The sequence below is a fragment of the Notechis scutatus genome, chromosome 2 (genome assembly GCF_049901735.1).
Source record: "Notechis scutatus isolate UNSWTSFEM ecotype Mainland chromosome 2, rNotScu1.2, whole genome shotgun sequence".
Lineage (NCBI taxonomy): Eukaryota > Metazoa > Chordata > Lepidosauria > Squamata > Elapidae > Notechis > Notechis scutatus.
The window spans coordinates 99,735,478-99,757,020 of record NC_142010.1 but is presented as its reverse complement, the minus strand read 5'-3'; the positions used below and the strand labels follow the sequence as shown (position 1 = coordinate 99,757,020).

The 21,543-nt window shown below is 39.1% G+C and overlaps 2 protein-coding genes across 2 annotated transcripts in view; one reads left to right on the top strand and one right to left on the bottom strand.

Moving 5' to 3' along the window:
* Positions 1-3,975: 3,975 nt before the first annotated feature.
* PWWP2A (PWWP domain containing 2A) lies at positions 3,976-17,065 on the bottom strand. The gene is made up of 2 exons (XM_026681500.2): positions 16,194-17,065; positions 3,976-6,720 (listed from the first exon to the last, which is right to left on the bottom strand). The coding sequence occupies exons 1-2, from the start codon at positions 16,856-16,858 to the stop codon at positions 5,034-5,036; spliced, it is 2,352 nt and encodes a 783-aa protein (XP_026537285.1). The 5' UTR covers positions 16,859-17,065; the 3' UTR covers positions 3,976-5,033.
* A 9-nt stretch (positions 17,066-17,074) lies between these two features.
* FABP6 (fatty acid binding protein 6) overlaps positions 17,075-21,543 on the top strand; it is a 35,643-nt gene continuing 31,174 nt past the window's right edge. The window contains exon 1 of the mRNA XM_087955514.1: positions 17,075-17,229. Coding sequence (XP_087811640.1) covers positions 17,136-17,229 — 94 coding nt within the window. The 5' untranslated portion in view covers positions 17,075-17,135. The remainder of the gene's footprint in view (positions 17,230-21,543) is intronic.

Sequence of the window (21,543 nt, the reverse complement as noted above, 5' to 3'; positions counted from 1 at the left end):
TAGTAATTCTTTGGCTAGCAACAAGGAAGCCCACTTGACAGATGCATGAGAAAGAATACAGGATTCAAGTTGATTTGACCTTATCTTGGGTTGCTCCAACCATTAAGAATGCAAAACATTTTTATGGTGGTTTAATAGCACAAGAGGAGCCATGTTGAATCAGACCAAAGACCTAGTTTATTAAGTGTTCTCTATTTGAACTGGCCAACCGTATAGTTACACAAAATCAAAGAGATATATCCGGCATGAGTACATTCCTGTTCCCCACTGCTTGTTTTCAGACATTTTTGATCTTACCATGATTAAAGGGCTGCTTATCTTTTATACATTTGTCTAATAAGTACTTAACTTTAAATTCATCCCTGATAACAAAATTAACATCAGGTTAAGCTTGTGTATGTGCACACATATACTGAGTTCAAAATGCATACAATTATGTGTCATACTACTATATATACTTCAATAAGGCATGCATTTTGTTCTCGCTGGATAGATGGCAATGCTTTTTGAGCATTAAAGAACATAGACCATCCCTCCTATAGAGATTATTGGCAAAGTGAATTATTGGCTTGCCTAACTCACGGAGATATTTGTTCTTTCACATTATAAATTCAAATCTTGCACTTTACTGCACTTAATTTTAGTTCAACCCAGTGTTTTTTTTCCCCATACCTGGACTACTATTAAGGCATGGGCGGAACACTTATGTATGAACTCATTCCAAGTTGTTGGAGTAATTCCACTACTTTTCATATTTTATGCTACCCCTTGCTTGCACAGAAGTGCCTTTTTATTCACTTTCAGCTCATCTAGATACAGGCTCTGGAGTATTTATCACTTTTTTCCTCAGCAGGAACTAGATTTCTCATTTCATTAAATTAGTGTATTATTTTAACTGCTTGACCTTCCCCAAGTACACTTTTGATCCACCACCAGGCTCCTAGGAGACTCATTTACTGAGATTAATATTCAGTAAGAACTTGTTAAAATAAACATGCTAACAATCCCAATTAAAACATTTCTATGGATAAATGATCAAGGTTATAATCCAGAGCCATGTTCATACATTCTATGTACTGTTTACTCTAAAGATTGCTCTGTAGCCAGTAAATTAGGTAAACATCTGAGCGGAATTACACTGAATCTGAAAAATGCCAAGATATGTGAGATGTTAAGATTTCTTGGAGCTAGGATATACTCTGTGTTTTTCTTGATTTTTAGCTTGAACAGATCAATTCAGTGCAATTAAACATGGTCTATTGACACAATTGAAATAAGCAGAGGAGGAATATATGAGACTTGACCTAGAGAAAATTGGGCTCAAATCTCCACTTGAATATATATAATACATCAGGATATAAAAAAGGTGTATGTGAAAAAATATGAATATATGTATGTATATGTGTACACATAGAATATAAAATATAAGATATATAATTTATAGTTGTACACATTTATAGTTTTATTTACAATGGAACTCAGTGGGTGACCCTCTGGTCTCACCTACTTATAGGATTATTGTGGGGATGAAATCAAGGGGAAAAAATTGTACCCTGAGAATGGGCTTTCAACAAAAAAGCAGGACATAAATAATCAACTTTAAAAATGAGATGAAACGAGCAATAGTTTAAGAGCTAGATTGTTGATTTTGCTTTGGTAAGCTATTGTAGCTTTCATTATAATTACAACCACTATGCAGACTGAAAATAAATCAATTACAAGTTGCATGAAAAGTTTTTCTTTAATCTGCCGACAGCCCTAAAGAAGTTGTAATTCAGCAAACCAATGCAGCAAATGTAACTAATTTCCACTAAAATTTGAGCATACAACTCGTGTAGGATCATGTTCTCACAGTAAGATGAAATCAAGTTTAACATATATATGAATTATAGTTTCACCTCAGTCGTACAGATGCAAGACCATCATCACTATTTCTTTCATTAAAAAAATTGCTGAAATAGCACAAGAAATTGCCTTAAAACAATTTGTCCAATACACTATGCAAACTACAAGAAACTGCAGTAGTCCCTAATACCAAGCTTAATTAAAAGATGTAGTCAATTTTTACCTTATCTGAATTGGCATACAACTAAGCTGCCCATAAAAATTGTGTATGTGTGTTACAGACTCCTCTGTAGCTTCTTGGATAGGGGAGATTAACCCCAAATTTGGGAGCCACAAAACTGTAGCTGATAGAAATCCAAATTATGCTCCCTAACTCTTGCATGAGGCACTTTCTCCTGAAAAGAATGGAATTCCAAACAAGTGTTTATTTCATTTGGTGCTTCAACCTCCAAAAACAGCCAGAATAAATTACATCCATTAACTTGATGCCTTGCAATGAATATTCATTATATACCACATGACATTTATGATTTTAAAGTTAACCACATAAATCAAAACTTTCATGGGACATAAAATGACATGAAGCAATGGCCAAAGACATCATAATGTCATTAAAAATTCAAACATATTTAGAACAAACTTTTTCAAAGGCACCAATCTGTGAAGTAGCAAGATACTGTACATGAGAAAATATTTAAAATAAGAATTCCTGCTTTTGATAATGGTAAGTTGGTGTATTACCTTCCAGACTAAGAATTCTGACACAATAATTTCATTTCCATAGCATAGGTGCACCACCTAGTTACGTGTGGCTCCTGTAAGCCTTAGTTATGATCCAGAGACCTCTAACGTTATTTTTTTTAATGTGGCAAAAAGAAAGATTAAATACCTGATTTGGGAATAATCATATTCATTATCTTTCCTTAAATTTCTGTATTAATGAAAAGAAGTCAAACATTTATCCTGGCCACAGGATAATTCTTGGGAATGTATTCAAAGCCATTCCTTGGCTTGGGAAAAAAATATGCATTCAGTTTAAATTAATTTCTGAATCTATTTGAATATGTGGTTCGGAAATAGGATTTCAAGGTAGAAGGAGCAAGCATCTATTAAGAGTACTTCCATAAACTAGTATGAATGTTCAACTTGATTATGTCTAGAGAGCTAGTCCACCCATTACAAATTTAAAACAAACTTTGTCCACAGCAACCCTAAACCAACCTACGTTTTCAAGTTTATGGTAAACAGTGGCAGTGTATTTTAGGAAATCCTGAGCATAGCCTGCCTTTCAAAAAGACATAGCATGTTTTGTTCCTTGAACTACTACATTGGTTTCTGTTTGCAGGAAAGAGAATACACAGTATAAGACTGAAATAGGACTGAATGCCATTTTGTGTGTTTTCTAATTTCAAAAAGACTGAATACAAGTTCATTTCTTAATAGATTTGGAACTTTACAATTGATTGTGAGCATTGTCAAATGGAGTACCTCAGGAAAACAGAGAGACTTTCTAAAGAATATTTCTAAAATAGCTATACAGTTTAAAGCTTAAGTATTTTGGAAAAATTGAGTTAACATTTTATTATGTGAGACATACCTTAGCATCAGTCACAACAGAGCCTTTAGTCATTATTTCTTTGGACTCCATATGTTGGTCTGATTTTTGTTTAACACTTTTTTTTCTTAGAAAATATCTACTTGTAGAACTCAGGTATAAATTTTAGGGCAATAAAGTTAAGCCCTCTAAGAACAGTTAACTACAAAGTAGTAGAATCTGTTGCACAGGCTATCGAACTGAACTAACTCCATTTCACTGCCCAGTGCAGAGCATGAGACAAGCAGAATATTTAACAGCAAGAAAACATTCAGTAACATAGATTAGAAATATAGGAAGGCACTTCTTACAGAATTACTGATAAACATTTAGGGAAAAACAATTGAATTTATAAAAAATAGAAACTTTGTTATTTTGAACACCATTATTTTATAAGCAGCGACTGAAGCCAGTTTAGTTAATGATGAGCAATAAAAAAATGATTTCCTTCAGAATGTCTCCTAAGCATTGCATAAACAGACCAGCCTCACTTCCTGAGTTTCCTTCAGGGCTTTTTGAGAAACACACACAAATAATTAGATTTAGTCAATTTTATTTACATTTTTGTACATTTCAGAGCATTACACAATTACATTTTCCATATTTTCTGACCTGCAAACAGATACCTTAAATGGAAATACTTTAAAAAATGCAGTCTGATACATCCAAATGCAACAATTACACATCTGACAATTCACAAAGTGTAATTTACTAGGACGTATCCTAAGGATTTAAGAACAAGTAGTCAGGGAAATTAATTATTTACACAACACAAAATTCTCAAGCTAACCCTTAGAACAAATGTTTCCCCAACAGGAAATTTATGTAATTCACACTTAATGCAGCATTAACAGTCCTTGATCCCATAAATGGAAGGACTGTCCAGTCTAATGTGAGCAACCAGCTTTCTCTTAAAACTTGCCAAAACCTGAAGAGTGTATGTTTATCCATGGGTGCATAGCGTAATTTTGAGCATTTGAAAAAAAGTGATCACAAACTTATTTATTAATGATCAAATCTACCAGAATTCCAATTAGACTGGTTTCTAAAGGAATTAAAGTGGCTGGCAGGAACAAAAGCATTTTAGGCATAGAACCATAGGTGAACTCTTTGGGCTCACTTCCATTGGATAAAATCACAGAAATAAAGCTTACAAGTGAGATTCTGCATTTAAGGTGGGCTGTCCAGTTATGCCTGCAAATCCCATCACTTAGATTGATTTCCCTCCCCTCTTTCCACATTGAAATGGTATATATATAGTGGATAGAAACTAGTAAAAATTCCCTGCAAATAAACTGCTCTTCAGCTGAGATTATGGCTCCTGTGCTTGGGGTGAGCAAAGGAACTTCTTTTACAAAGAAATGTAAAGAGTTCTCTTGAAAAATACTGAGCTCTCGCTTTAGGTTAATCTGATTGCATGTACAATTTTTTAAAGGTTAACTTTCAGTCAAGACATTGCTACAAATGGAAATTTCAGTATAAAAAGCAGCCAACTGAGTGCATTTTTAAATCTAATTGGCCCAAGTCCTTCAAAATAGTTAACTAGGTTAGACATTTCGTGGTGCCTCGCCATTTCTTGCCTACCTTACTTTGTTCATGTTTCAAACTGTGTCAGCAGGGCCCGAACTTCAGGAGTTAGCTGCTTAGCAGCCTTGGCTGCTTCTGTAATGGCCTTGCGGTAAAGACCTTTTCTCTTCTTATTAAATCGCGACTGAAAGTTTTCTAAAAAAGGGGAGAGCTGTGAAAGAGCAAGAAAAGATGTTGTTGGGGACCCAAACCATGAAATACGAGCTTCCTGTCGGACTAATAGGCCATTATCTTTTCGGCTCACAGTTATAGTAAGAATACGGGCCGGCCACCATGGGAAGCCATATATCTTGGCCCAAACAATGTCTCCTACACATATGGTCCTGCCATCTGGTGTGACACATTTAGAGACATTTTTTGAAAAGACTTTCAAAGAATTACTGAGCTTTTTCTCTTCCTTTAAAGAGGAGGAGAAGGAGGAGGAGGAGGAGGAAGAAGGTGCATGCATGCTGCCTGGAGGAAAATCAAAGCTTTCAGTAGTGCTACACTCAGAATTGGAGGACTTCAAGTCATCTGTGCTATCACTACTACAGATTGATGCACTGGAAGAGTCAGATTTCTTTTGATTAAGGGTCATGTAAACTGTAATATTGCTTTTGCTGCCTCTCTTGCCCATGGTCTGCTGTTCATCCTGATCAACAGGTACATGCACTTCACTTGTGTCCTGAACCTCACTGTTGGCCTCTTCAGGACCTTCTGAGGGGCTCTGATTTTCTGAAGGGGCCTCACCTGCTGAGCGGGTAGACGAGCAGCGAGACTGGGGCTTAGCTGCCATCTTGCCACTCTGCAATTTCTCCAGCCCTGTCTTGAGAGAGGAGTCATTTTCTTCATTTCGGTACCTTTGTGGCTTCAGACGCAATCGGGGAGGCAGGGAACCTGAGCTGGTGTTCTGAAGACGCCGTGTGAAGTGGACCTTTGAATGTGCATTTTTGGAAGTTGAAGTTGCACTCTGTTTCTTTTGTGCCTTTTCTTTGGCTATTTTCAAAACTTCCCTAGCTTTTGCATGATCCATGTTTTTGCTCTGAAGAACTTTTTTAGTATTTAATTGGGTTTTTGATGTATTTGCTTGAGTGGGAACTTTGACTACTCTACTTCTGCTGTGGACAATACTTGCAACTTTGACCACAGAATTCTTTTTCTGGCTTTCATTCTGACTTTTCCCATCAACTTTATGATCAGTTTTAATTTTTTTATTCACAGTAGTTATGCTCTCATTTCTTCGTTTCCTAGTATCCTCACATCTTGAGGAGTCACTTGCATTGCTGCCCTTCTTAATTTCTTTCTTTTCTGCAACAATACTGTTCTTACATTTGTCACATAAGACATGTCTGGGTCGTAATTTGATAGCATTCATAATAGAAGTGGGTTCCTCCCTGTACAATTTTCGCTTGGGCCGCTTAATTTTTCGAGGTGGAGGTTGAGGTATTGATTGGTTATATGTGTCCCTGATAAACAAAGGAGGAGGATATGGTGCCCCCACATGGAAAAGGGGAGGCGGTTTGGAAGTCCATAGGCTTTTAACCAGGCTATGTTCTGATGGCTGGATGGGAGAAGAGTCTGGGACAACACCGTTAGCTTCGCGTGTCACTTGCATCTCATCTTGGAATGATTTACTTGGGAGCTGCATGGCTTCAGGTTTATCCTTGTACTCCCGTTTGGGAAATATAGTCACAGGAATTCCATGAGGTCCAAACCTTAACAAAGAGAGAAACACACAGTTAACTGCCAATCTCCATTTGCTATCTTTTAGAAGTTTATATGAGGAACATTTTGAATACCATAATATACTCAAATTTAAAGGGCATTTCATGGCTCAACTGCATCTTTATTACCAAACAAGGACTGTTCAACTGGCTTGAATGGCTTTAAAATATGATCATACATTTATATTCATCAATAGTTTAAATTTGATGTTCACATTTTTTTGACTTTATGATCTAAGGCAATAGTTTCTAAATTGTCAGTTCTGAAATATCTTTCCATTTGTCCAAACTCCATATAAATTGGAAGGGAAGTCAAATGGCAGAAGACTGCAACGGGGTGGGTGGGGAGGATGGTCCCTGCACAACATATGGATAGGCAAGTTCTCATTCAAACAAATTACTCTTCTAAGCACAAAATATCAGTTCACTAGATGGTTATGCAGTCCATATACAAAACTTAATACACAGGAGATTCTTTTTGGCTTGTATATACAAAATCTAATGACAACTCAAATATTTCTTTCCGTTCTATTTGGTAATAACGTAGATAACTGAAATTAATAATGAAAATGTAGTTGAACTGCATTGGCCTCATCTATTTTCAAACAATATAGTCAGTTCATGTAAAGAACACAAAAACATAATCATAAATGGTAACCATAACTGGTTTTCTCAACTGTACTTTACGAGCTTGAAATAACTTTGTTTTATAACTGAAGTGCTATTGACAGTAGCAGTATTTTATACCTATACTGGAGAATTATTTAACTGGCATAAAAATAATTTATAGAGTTTAAATGAAAGAGTATGGCTTAATAATTTAATAATAATAACTTAATAATCACTCAACATGATTTAAACAAGATCATTTGTTTCCTTATTATTATGCGGTTAATAATATTATCTACACAGGAGTTTCCAAAATGGCTGGAGATGGGACATAAAGAATTTCCATAGGATCTTTGTAATGACATAAACTTTCTGGAAAACTTAGCATTAACAAAACAGTGTTTTTCAAAACGGAAATCAAACAGACTGGGAACACCAGGCAAGCTGATGGGAAGAAGCGAAGTATTGATAATGGGAAAATTGGCAGCAAGTCACTTAAAAATTAAGAGGAATGGAGACCTGACATAAGTATACTTTGGAGCATGTGTGAAATTGTGGAGAGACAGATAAACTGAGGGTATTAACATATTAAAAGGGGAAGGTACTACTGATAGGTGGAATACATACTCCAGCATATGTTACAGTATAAGAGAGGTATAATGAGATGGCCAGGTGAGTCTGCCAATTGTTAAGATATTCCCAAGCTATTTATCTTATAATACCATTCCATTGATGGAACTATGACTTTAAATAATCAAATCACTTAATATTTATTGTTGTACTATCAATGTTTCACTTTAAGCATGGAAATTCTGCTATTCTTTTCATTTAGAACAATTAGTCATTATGACTGAATATATGTTCGTCCTACTTACAATCTCCCTTGCATCTTCCCTCTGCACCTAAGATAATTTCACAGAAATCATCTACTTAAGACCTAATTTTTGATTAGGAAACACTACATCTATAAATTCATTGTTTTCCCCTGTGAATCTTTACAAATGGTTGTCCAATCTTTTCTTGAAAACCTCCAGTGATAGTGCACCCACAAGTCAGGGAGCCAAGCTGTTTGACTGATTAATCATTTTCACTGTCAGAAAATTTCTTATTTCCTGACGGAATCTCCCTCTGATCAGCTTTTACCCATTGCTTCTTGTTCTGCCGTCAGGTGTGATGGAGACTAAATTGACACCCTCTTCCCTGTGACAATTCAAAAGTATTAGAAGATCACTATCATGTCTCCCCTGAGCCTTCTCTTCAAAGGCTAAACATATCTAGTTCCTTTAGCCATTCATCACATCATTTGGTCTCTAGGCCTCTTATCATCTTTGTTGTTGTTGCCTGCACTATTTCTACGGCCTCAGCATTTTTTTCTACTGTGTTCAAATTACCTATTATAGTGCAAATATTTTGGCAGCCTAGTCATAACTAGTAACTCCTTCAAAAAGTCTTACTAAACTTGCCATATTTTTTTCCATGTGAAAGTTCTACTGATTTGCAACATCTCAAAACCAATCAGTCAAATCCAGCATAGTCAGGGACAATGATATGATCCAAATTTAAAATATATACTGAACTCTTGAGCATAATCTAGATAATGCTAAGCACTTTTCAAGAACTAAAAGAATATGTATATTTAACTTTTTCATTGAAATCAAGGCTTAAGGCTTCATACTGCATCTATTATTCTAGCTAGTGTTAGATTAGATCAGCTGCGTTCTAACTAACTCACTAATTCGATGTCCTCACTTGACAATTGTGAGGAAATCTAATACTGGACTATATTTCATCTAACCAGCTCTTTTCAAGTCCATCAGACTATCACTCAGCTTTTCTATGATGACATCTATCAAGCGCATTATAGCCTATTAATTATTTTCATGAACTCCTGAGCTAGGGAAGTTAACATCTGAAAATGACATGCCAGGCCTTATTGGTTTTTAAATCGATACCAGGGGTGTCAAACTCACAGCCCACAGGCCGGATGCATCACACACTGGCCACGCCCATCCCTGGTTAATAAAAGAGGGGGAAAGTCATATGTCACGTGACATGACGCCACGAGTTTGACACCCCTGATCTATACCAATGTACAGTACAATAGCTTATGAACAGCGAGCCCCAACTGCTGCCAATGTACATTTTCCAGCAGAATTCAATGCAACATATTATTATTAATTCCAGTATTTAAGATTCTTTCACAGAATTCAAGGCAGTTTAGCTTGCCATATTTGTTTTATGTACATGCAAACACTTCAAAAAATATGCAAACATAATTTCCCTTCCGCCAGGCTCTAACTGGTCTCCTCCTCCCTTTCATCTATTTGTATTGCTGCCATAATTCAAGACATACCTTTCTCTGCTTCTTTCCTACAACCACATTTAGGAGTGGCAGAGTAGCTGCTGTTTCATGGCTTGTAGTCAACCTGGTAAAATAACTATATGTCTCAACTCTGCTTGCTTAGGGCCAAATATTATCCTAATGTTGCCTGTGGCTACAAAAACTTTACTTTTATTTGCACTATAGACTTTATTTCACTTGATGTTTTTTAAAAAAGTGCTAGTCTCCAACATAGTATTTTTTAGTTTTAGCTACATCTCTGTTCCAGAGCAGGCCTTCTGGAGTAGCAGAGAGCCTCATGATGATGCAATTCTCTTAGTAAATGAATATTTTGTGACTGGTCATGCTACTACTGCCTTCCCTATTCTATTTTGTGAATCCAAGCTTTCTCTGTGCTCATCAGATCCTACAAAAGGATGTTTACATATTTCTTTGTATGATACTTTTATAGCACAATCCTGTAACTATTTGTATATGATTGCTTTAAAATATGGCAGTATAAAATTGTAAACACTCAGGAGAAAAAAAACATGCCTACTGCAGCTCAGGGACAGAAAAGTATTACTCCCAGCATTCCTCATCATCGAACCTCTTGGACCGCTAGAAGTGAAGGACAGCAATATCTGGACAGACAGGTATCATCTTAAGAGTATAATCTTCTACTGCATGAAATGTCTTCTTAATTGAAGGTTTATCCTGCCATTAAAATCTGATGTCCAGAATTAAATATCTGAAAATAAAAATTACTTATATAATGGTGTATTTAAAATTGGCTGGACATACATAATTAGGCTGGGTTGAATAATTCAGAAAGCATTTTCCATCTTAAGCTGATTTAAGAGAACTAAGCCATATGCAAAAGGCAAAGTGGGCAAAAAGTCTTTTACAAAAAGAGTGTCATAGCAGTCGTTTGATTATACTAGCCCTCATCATCATGGTAATAACATGCAAAAATTCTATAACCTGATATCCCTGAATGCATCTGCAGATACTCTTTGCTTTATAATCATTCGATTAACAAAGGGTCAAAGTTACAACATCACCAAAAAAAGGACTTATGACAATTTCACCCTGAAGGCATGTGATTATAATTTGGGAGTTTGTCAACCGGCTTGTATCTATGATGGTTGCAGTACCTTGCAGTCATATGATCAACGTCTGGAAGATATCATCTCAGAATCACTCTACCACATCTTTCAAAAATCCTGGAACACCAGGGGAACTACCAGAGGACTGAAAAAGACCTGATGTGGTTCCCATCTTTAAAAAAAAAGGGGGGGGGGGAACAGATCCAGGAAACTACAAAGCAATCAGCCTAATATCAATACCTGGGAAGATACTGGAAAGATGATTTAAAAAACAGACCTGCCAACATCTAGAGACCAGTAAAGTAATAACTAGCAGTCAGCATAGGTTTGTTAAAAATAGATCATGCCAAACCAATCTTATTTCATTCTTAAACATAGTGACTAAATTAGTAGATCCATGAAATACTGTGGACATAATATACTTAGACTTTAGCAAGGCATTCGACAATGTAGACCACAACCCACTTCTTGGTAAGCTGGAAAAAAATTGGGATAGTTAGCATCACCACTAGATGGATTCGTAACTGGCTGACAAACTGAACTCAATGAGTAGTCCTTAATGGGTCTACGTCTACATGGAGGGAAGTAAATAGTGAGGTACCACAAGGTTCCATCTCAGGCCCAGTAATTTTCAATATCTTTATAAATGACTTAGATGAGGGAATAGAAGGGGAACTTACAAAATTTGCGAATGATACTAAGCTGGCAGGAATAGCGAATACCCTAGATGATAGGCTTAAGATTCAGATGGATCTTGATAGACTAGAACACTGGGCTGTATCTAACAAAATGAAATTCAGTGTAGAGAAAAGTGAAGTCTTATACTTAAGCAAGAAAAAGCAAAAGTACACAATATAGACTGGGTGAAACCAAGCTTAATAGCAGTAACTGTGAGAGGGATCTTACAGTCTTAGTGGACAACTAGTTAAATGTGAGCCAGCAATGTGAGGCAGCAGCCAAAAAAGCCAATGCAATCCTAAATTGCATTAAAGAGGAATACAATCAAGATCAAGTGAGGTACTGAACCTCTATAAAGCCTTAGTAAGACCATCCTAGAAGACTGCATTCAGTTTTGGTTATCACACTATTAAAAAGATGTTGAGACTCTAGAAAATGTGCAGAGAAGAGCAAGAAGATTATTAGGGGACTGGAGGCTAAAACATATGGAACTGGGTTACAGGAACTGGGCATGGCTAGTCTAATGAAGAGAAGGGCCAGGGGAGGCATGATAGCAGTGTTCCAATATTGGAGGGGCTGCCATAGAGAGGAAGGGGTCAAGCTATTTTCCAAGGCAGCCAAAGGCCAGACAAGCAATAATGGATGGAAACTGATCAAGGAGATTCAACCTCTAGAAATAAGGAGAAATTTTCTGACAGTGAGAACGATCAACCAATGGAAAAGCTTGCCTTCAGAAGTTATGGGAGCTTCATCACTGGAGGTTTTCAAAAAGAGATTTGATTGCCATTTGACAGAAATGATGTAGGATGTCCTGCTTCGGCAGGGGTTACACTAGATGACCTATAAGGTCCCTTCCAACTGTTAATCTATTATATCTGTGGCCTTCCCAGTTGGCTTTCAACAAACAAATCCAGATTTACTAAACAACTGTATGACGTTATTAACAATCATAGTGAATCGCTTAAGAGGGGGTAAAAAAGGCTGTAAAACCAAGTCCAGTTATATGATGCCTTCTTTAATAACCACACTGCTTAGTGACTGAAATTCCAGTCTCAATTGTGGCTGTAGGTCAAAGACCAACTGTATAATTGTCAAAAATTGGGAACATAAATTTCTTATCAGTTTGAGGCAAGCAATGCATGAAACTTGCAGAGTTAGCTTAAGAATGAGAGCTTAATTTTTAGAAAAAAACCTTAAAACTTCTTACTCAAAACTCAGGAAATAATAAATCAGAAATCACAGATACATGCCACATGGTTCTGCCCATTCGTTTGCCAAGCATACTGCAGCTCCAGCTATCAAATAATTGCTTATCTTTTCATTATAATACATTTATAATGTGTAACACATTTCGAACACAAATTCTTCGCTATGACTTCCACACAAGGAAGTTTACTTACAACAGACTGTTTTTTAAAAATTATTCTAACCAGCTCAATGGACAAAAAAGAAAAGGTAATTAAAACCTACTTGTTCTAAATGATATCATCACTATTGAAATGTAAAGTGGTATGGAGTCATTTTTACTATGAATTTCAATAAGACAAGATCATTTTATAAACCACATGGTGTTGGGCCAAGGATTTTCAAACTTGGCAAGTTTAAGACTTGAGGACTTCAACTCCCAGAATTCCTGAGCTAACATTACTGTAGGAGGAATTCTGGGAATTGAAGTCTATAACTGTCAGTTGGAAGACCCCTGTGTTAGGCGCAGTGTCTTCAAATTCCAAAGAATCTTTACCTACCATGAGCAAGTCTATATCTTAGCCTTGTAAGATGATGCCCTATAACAGTGTCTGTTACAATTGCATCAACTGTTATTGATTTGTAAGAAAACATGAACTTCATGAAAACGTTAACCCTTGGTCATGTTTTATTATAAAACTGTATAGAACTGCAAAGCTATCTTAACTATTTCCAGATTTAACTGGCACCTAGCAACTAAAAACACCAACCCACAAATACTTCTCTTAGCATCAGCAATTTCTCTGTACCATTTTAAGATTCTTTCATGTTAAATAGTTGTGCACTACACAGCAAAATACTAACATGCAGCATGATGTTTATTTCTAAGAATACTGCATTCACTACTTCATTTTCAAATAAGTGCACAAAATAAGAAAACAAAAATGAATAGCAATATTTCTAGGTTGCATTTTGCGAATGGATGTTTTGTGCTTTACTTTGAAGCTACAACATGCTTCAAATTTGTCAACCAGATTAAAAGCTATATGCCTGTTCTTTTCTTTTCCTATCCTCTTTCTCCAGTATGTGTATGCGTGTGTGTATATCCATCCATCCACTATATAACAGCTGAAAAAGCATTACTGTGAAGTACTGAAATAAATGAAACAGTAACATCTCCTACTTATGCCTGTATCAAATGGCTTATCAACTATGCAAGAGAAGAGGCAACGTTTCCCATTCTTTGTTAAAGAAGAATGTTAATGATAGCTCTAGAAACATCAGAGCATAGACAAGCTACTAATACAAGCATTGTTTAGGAGTATGCAGTATACATGCTTGATATGTGAAACAACTTGCTGTTTTAATTTTTTTATCTTATGGGGTTGAATTTCACTTTATCCAGCAAAGAGCACTGATGTTACTGTTTTCCAACCCTATTTCAGTTCTGCATAGTTCGAATATCATACCTGCAAAAAAAAAAGTAAGGTAAGACACTTTACTAGATCTATTAAGGCTATATATCAAGGAAAAAAACACAAGGACATTAGGTCTTAGACTGCTGTGGATAATGTCAGACTATCCTTTCCACTAGCACCAATGGGCTGACAGACCTGAGAATTTGAAAGCCAGCATATGTGGTATATTTGTCACAGAAAACATATGGCAATATCAATGGCAATACATGATCAATTCTATATACCTTGTGGACCTTTAAATACCTTGTGGACTATGAAGATGTGCATACTGGAAATTCATTATACCACTCTCTCAAATATTATAAGAACCAGCCTTCCTATAGCTGCCTCTGTGGCATAATTATAATACAATTACATTTTATAATCTTACTATACACTCTGAAGGAGTTAGAAACTGCATTACCTATATTTGTTTATAAGTAAGGCAGTAAGAATGGTCATACACTATCAAAAATTCTATAAGCCCATCAGGCAATTTTAGTATGTACCAGAAATTTGGTAGTTAGATTAAATATGTAAGCAATGCACCCTAGTGTGATTACATGTCATCAAGTCAGTGTCGACTCTTAGCAACCACATAAACAATCTTCTCCAGGATGATGTATCCCCAATCTGGTTATTAAGGACTCCCAAGGGTACACCTATTACCGGTGTAATTGAAACCATCCACCTTGTTATCCTCTTAACCATTGTGTTAATTTGCAGTATTACAATTTTAAAAGGCTACTGGCCCCAATAGCTGTATCTTTTTCAATTGCCAAAGTTCCTCCTTCCATTTTTTAAAGTTTCAGGCTTCCCAGCCCTTTTGTATCTCACAAGGCTCCATTTACATGTATTTTTAAGTGGCAACGCAATGAAGTATACAATGTTCCTGGAAATACTTAACCCACAAGAATGAATTTAAAAATGTAGGACTTTATGATACAGACAGTATTCATCTTCCTCTTCAGAATGGAAAGATACGTGGGCCCAAGTTCTCAGAAATCCTGCTAGATGACCTGGGTTATTTTAGACAAAATTTAAAGCTACAATCTTTTGTTGTTTCTTTGTAAACAAGGGAAGCAGCTCAGCTTTACTACATAGGAATGCATTTCCTTAATCAAGTATACTGTGGAAAAGACAAAAAAAGATTGCTTCCTTCAGTGCCATGTATTTTCTTTACACAATTGAGTGTGCATGTAAAAATGAGAAATCTTTTCCAAAGTAAGCTTTAATGTCGATACTGGGATTGTTTACAAATATACCTTTTACCTGATGAACTCAATTAAAGGGTGTGTCACAGCATGCTCTGGTGCAAGTTCCTCAAAACCAGAAAAATTAAGGCTTGTGCCAGAACAAGTTGCTTTGTAATATACAAATAAGTGCAGTTTTCATTCTGCCTGCAAGAAAGAAAGCTATATACGCAGCAGCTTTCAAATATGTATTACCTGCATCAGAAGACATTCTATCATTTTCCCCCATAGTAGCAACTGATCATTTCTGCACTTCTATAAAGCTAGGAAGGAAGAACCAAATGAAGGAATGCTAAAATATCTATAGCAATAAGGTAACTTTTTTTTTTTTTGGCCACAGCCACAACATTGCCAGTATCCTCTTCAAGCTCGAGAGACATGGGGAAAATTGTACAGCCAACTCCTTGTGGGATGGATAGCAACCCTCACAGACCACTTCTTCGCTTAAAAATAAAAACCAAAGATGGGAGTGAATGAACCTTAAGCCAAAACGAAGGACGAAAAGGCAAGCAGTCGTCATTGAGGTGGGAAAGGGAAGGGGGATGGATGACTTTCCTGGCTCGGGGTTTAGGCCACGAGGCTCACTAAAAGGCCACTCGCGCCCCCTTGGCGGAGCCATAAAGCCCTGCACCTCATGGCTCGCCCCACCTTCCTGTGCAAGACGCCCAGGAGGCGATCGAGGCCTCGACTCGGCGGAGATTATTAGGGGAGGGAAGGCGGCAGCGGCAGGTTATAGAGGAGGTCCAAAGCCACTCCGGGCAGCGCCCGATGCGTCTCCTTTCAATAACCCCGGAGGTCCGGTGGGAGAGGGAGGCTTAGAGCGGTCAGGGCGCGGCCGATCAGGCTCGCTCACCTTTTGGAGAGATCCATGAGGACTCCGGAGAAGAGCTTCTCCCCGAACCGGAACGACACCACCAGCGCATCCTCGATGATGTGATCCAGGGTGACCAGCACCTCTGAGCCCGGCAGCAACAGCGCCTCCTCCTCCTCCCCCGCTGCACCGGCAACCCCCGGCTCCGCAGCCCCCGAAAGCTCCGGTTGCTTTGCAACGCTTGCCGTGGTACTGGCGGCGGCAGCATCCGGCTCCTCCTCCTCCGGCCGGGGCGGCTCCTCCCTGGGCTCCGGCCCCGCGGGGCCCCCAGCTGCAAGTAGCAGCGGAGGTAACAGCGGCAAGCCCGGTTGCGGAGGCTGCTCGCCTGCCTCTTCCTTTTCAGAATGACCGGAGAGCGTGGCCGTCAGCGAGCGAGGCTGAAGAGGCTCTCCCACGGGGCCCGGGTTGGGCTGGGCCTGCGGCAGGTCTCGGGTCCCCGCTGGGCTCTTGGGCGGCGGCGGCTGTTGAGCCTCTCCGCCCGGAGTTGGCTCGGGATCCTCCCTGGCAGCGTCGAGCACCGCCGACTCCACGGCAGCCTGCGTGCCGGCGGGGAGCGCGTCTGCGCCGGCTTCGCTGCCTGGCATGGGCTCGACCTCGCCAGCTCCCCCATCACCCGGCACCGCCGCAGTCGCAGCCACGGCCGCCATTTTCTCTGGTGTCGCTTCCTCCTCCCTCTACCAGCAGCAGGATCGATAACCGTGGCCTTCTTCCCCCGCCTGGTTAGGAGGGGGACGCCGCCTATCGGGGGAGGCAGGGATCTTGCCGATTCCCCAGCTCCTATTGGGTCCGGCACAGATCCATCAAGCGCAGATGTAACTTCCCATTGGCCCGGGGAGGAAACGTTGACGTTGAGGGCAGGAAGAGGAAAAAAGAGGGCGGAGATCCCGGTATCTGTGTCGACAAAGATCAAAAGGGGGCAGGTTAATGAGCAGCTCTTCTTCTATTTGTGGGGGGGAGGAGAAAAGCCCGCCCCTCTCGCGGAAGCGCCTCATTGGCTTGTCAAGACGTCTAGTGAAATGTAGGTTTTAAAGCAAGCTAGAAAGTGGTTATCTTTAGCACCACCACCCCTCCCGAGGCTGTCCCGTAGGATGGTCGTGTGAAGGAGGTGGGGAGAACGCAAGGACGGATTCTCTTCCCCCCCACATCCAAATCTCTGCGCTCGCTTGATAACCGTGCTTGGGACGGCCAGTCCAATTTCCAGGGTGGGAGAGAACTCGAACCTATACTGTGGCTTCTCGAACCAACGAAACACATGGAAATTGCCCTGCTTAGCGTTAACCAAGCCAGCCCTAGAAGCCCAGAGAAGGGGATTGAGGGCGGGGAGAGAAAAGCATAACACGGCCCATAGGCCGTCTTGGAAAAAGAGAAGGTGGGACCCGGGATATTGATGGAAAACGCTACACCCGGATTTGGGAATGCTCAATTGAATGGAAGAGTTCGCCTTTTGAGGGAGCCCTTGGGATGCGACTAAAATGTTTCGCTGTCGCTGCACGTGATCAGAAATCTTTCTCTCTGCTTTAATTTTTGAAGGAATGAGATAGTGTTATTACAATACGATGGATTAGCATCAGCTGTGGCTTCTTCCTTTCAGAATATATTCAGTGTTAAGAACATGGTCTCCAGGTTATTTTAGGAACTATTTCTACGACATCGTTTTCCTAGAGTTAATGAACATGCTGTAGTCAACACAGTGTTCATGGCTTATGTAGTACAATAAACTACGTGTTATCTTAGTCTAGCTTCTCACATGCTGAACTAAAGCATGTCTCTGGCACAAACCCAACTGGAAAGTACAACACACACACACACTTGAAGAAAATGCTATAAGCCTCACTGGGCCTATTACAAAGAAGTAAACACCAGTCCACTTTATCAGATCAGGTTATGCTAACCCAGCATACCAGCTGCTCAGTCCTTGCATAACTCATAAAAACATTTCTCCATTAATCCTACTGCACTATATTCTTCATCTTGTTTCAAGAGACAGTAATCTCATAGTTACAATAAAATCTTAAAAATCATTTTTAAAGTATCTTAAATCATTGTAAAATTTCAAGAATCAGTTGACTACACCATTTAATACAATGTGTGAATAATGATTTGCTTTACACTGCAAGATGAACTTCTTCAAACATCTTTTTTGTTTGAATTTCAAATTGACATGTCTTATAATGAGCTGGTTTTGATTCAGTCTCAAAAACATATTTCCAGAAAGGATGGCAAAAAAATCAGGAGTCTGATAGCATTTTTCTAGAGAACATAATTAGATTAATAGTGTTGGAAGGGGCATTGCAGGTCATCTATCTATACCATTTCTGACAGTTGGCAGTCCAGTCTCTTCTTGAAAGCTTCCAGTGATGGAACTCCCACAACTTCTGAAGGCAAGCTGTTTCATTGGCTCTCACTATCAGAAAAATTATCCTTATTTCCAGGTTGAACCACTCCTTGTTCAGTTTCCATCCATTATTCCTTGTCTGGTCTTCAGGTGCTTTGGAAATTAACTTGACCCCCTCATCTCTGTAGCAGCTGCTCACATATTAGAACACTGCTATCATGTCTCCCCTGGTCCTTCTCTTCACTAGACTAGCCATGCCCAGTTCCTGCAACTGTTCATTGTATGTTTTAGCCTCCAGTCCTCTAATCATCTTGGTTGCTCTTCTCTGCACTCTTTCTAGAGTCTCAACATTTTTTAATAGTGTGGTAACCAAAACTGGATGCACTACTCTAGGTATGGTCTTACTAAGGTTTTATAGAGTGGTATTAGTACTTCTCTTGACCTTGACTGTATCCCACTGTTAATGCCATTTAGGATTGCATTGGCTTTTTTGGCTGCCACCGCACACTGTTGGCTCATATTTAATTGGTTGTCCACTAAGACTCCCAAGATCCCGTACTGCTATTAAGCCTGGCTTCACCCAGTCTATATGTGTACTTTTGCTTTTTCTTACCTAAGTGTAAGACTTTATTTTTCTCTACACTGAATTTCATTTTGTTAGATAGGGCCCACTGTTCAAGTCTGTCAAGATCCATCTGGATCTTAAGTCTGTCTTCTAGGATATTAGCTATTCCTCCCAGTTTAGTGTCATCCACAAAATTTGTAAGTTCCCCTTCTATTCCCTCATCTAAATCATTTATGAAGATATTGAAGAGTACTAGGCCTAGGACAGAACCTTGTGGTACCCCACAAGCAGAGGTGGTATTCAGCAGGTTCTGACCAGTTCTGGAGAACCAGTAGCGGAAATTTTGAGTAGTTCGGAGAACCGGCAAATACCACCTCTGACTGGAGATTTTACAATATCCTTCCCCTGCCACGCCCACAGAACCGGTAGTAAAAAAAAATTTGAATCCCACCACTGCCCACAAGGGTACCTTTCCATTGAGTTGGAAAGGTGTTGTCTAGATCCACCCCTTTTTTTGCCATTATAGAATAACATGGCTGTCCTACAATGTTAGAAGGCCTAGAGAATTACTGTTTAAAAACAAATGGAAAAAATGGAATGTGTGGAATCATTTGCACACTTCGTTGGATCCTGATTGTAGTGTATCAGATGTACTATATAACTTCTCATCCTGCGAGAGAGCTGTGTCAGTTTGCAGCTACCTTTTTTCACATAAACTTTTTAAAATCAAAATGTATAATATAAGGAATGTTTGGGATTCAAATAAGCACATTGAGTCAGATACTAAGTCCCATTTAGTTCAGTGTGTTTTAAAGAGTAGGATTGTACAGTAGCCCTCCTACTCGGAAAAACCTTGAGTAAGGATATTTGGATTTGTATGCAAACTTGGTCAGAACTAATAGAGGTACTGAGCCAAACAAAAATTCAGAATAACAGAATAGCAGAGTTGGAAGAGACGTTGGAAGTCTTCTAGTGAATCCCTGCTCAGGAAGGAAAGCCTATATAATTTCAGACAAAGGATTGCTCAATTTCTTCTTAAAAACCTCCAGTGTTGTGTGAGAGAGGGCCCATAACAAAAACTCAATCCTCTCATTATATATAAATGAGAGGATTGAGCAGCAAATGCTGAGAATATCTTTTAATTCAGCCATTGAATACAGGTATTATATCTGGGTTTACAGATCAATGGGAGGGAGTCAAACTCTTTTCATTGCCACAGAGTCAGCAAATGAAAAGAATTGATTCTGCCTCAATCATGATGTAAAGTATCTTATTCGCAATATAATTTAAAATTTTGGAAAGCTGGAAAGAGGTATGGTTTACAAAATAAGGGATTTTGTTAGTTTTAGGAGGGCCTAAGTCAGTCAAACTCCGGCCCATGGGGTGCTTTGATCCAGCCTGAGCGGCCAGCCTGGAAACAGCAAAGGGACCGGCCAACAGTGCCTCTACCAACAAAAATGGAGCACAGCGGGCTGTACACGCCTCCCCCCCATGCTCCATTTTCAGCTGTGACGGCCTCCTTCACCTCTCTGCCAGCGAAAACCTGCCCCATGTAAACCCACAATCTCCATAGCTGGGTAGGGGCATGACTCTAGCTCTCCAATAGCCCACCTCCAACCATCTTCTCTCTGTCTTTATTATACTATGACTTTTTGCTGTTATGGGAGGTTCTGCATTCTTAGCAATGACAGCAGTTGATTGAGCTTGTCTGGGCTGGGGAGCTAAACAGTGTCTGATTAGATTAGAACTGGATAAGAAACGATTGGGGGATTGCTGGGTAGTAGACTGTTGCTGGGGCTGTTGACTGACTTTACACCAAAGTAATTTGTGTGAATATAACATAAATAATTTACAACAGCTTTAAAGAGTAATTTACTCCCTGTACAATGAACTCCCTGTACGCTTTCCTGCTCCTATTTTCCCCACAACAGCAACCTGCTGCATAACTCAAGAAGAATATTTCTGTCAGTCGGTGCTCCATTCAAAATCCAAGAAAGAAATACTTAGACTCCATAAATTAGAGAAAATAATTCTTTTACTGAGAAATGAAGTGGTAGCATCAAATAGGATTCTGAATCTGAGAATTTAGGCGCGCAGATCACATATACAAAGTGATAAAGTTGTTCCCACCCCCCATAGTTCAAAAGATTCTTCCAATTAAAAGTTCTGAATATGATCATGTGGACATCTTCAGGTGGTGATGAGGCCTCTGTCCGTTGACCTTGGCATATTTTGATAAAGGTTTGCAGCTGCGCAGAGAAAAGAAAGCTAAGCAAGAAATAGAAACCTAAAAGCAGGAATTTATACTCCCCCCCCAACTCCTCATTTACACAACACAAGAATGTAACACCTCCAGCTCTCTTCCCAGACCATATCCCCTCTCCTCCCCACGTTACTTATGGCAGCCAAAAGATGCAAGGCAGTAGGAAAGA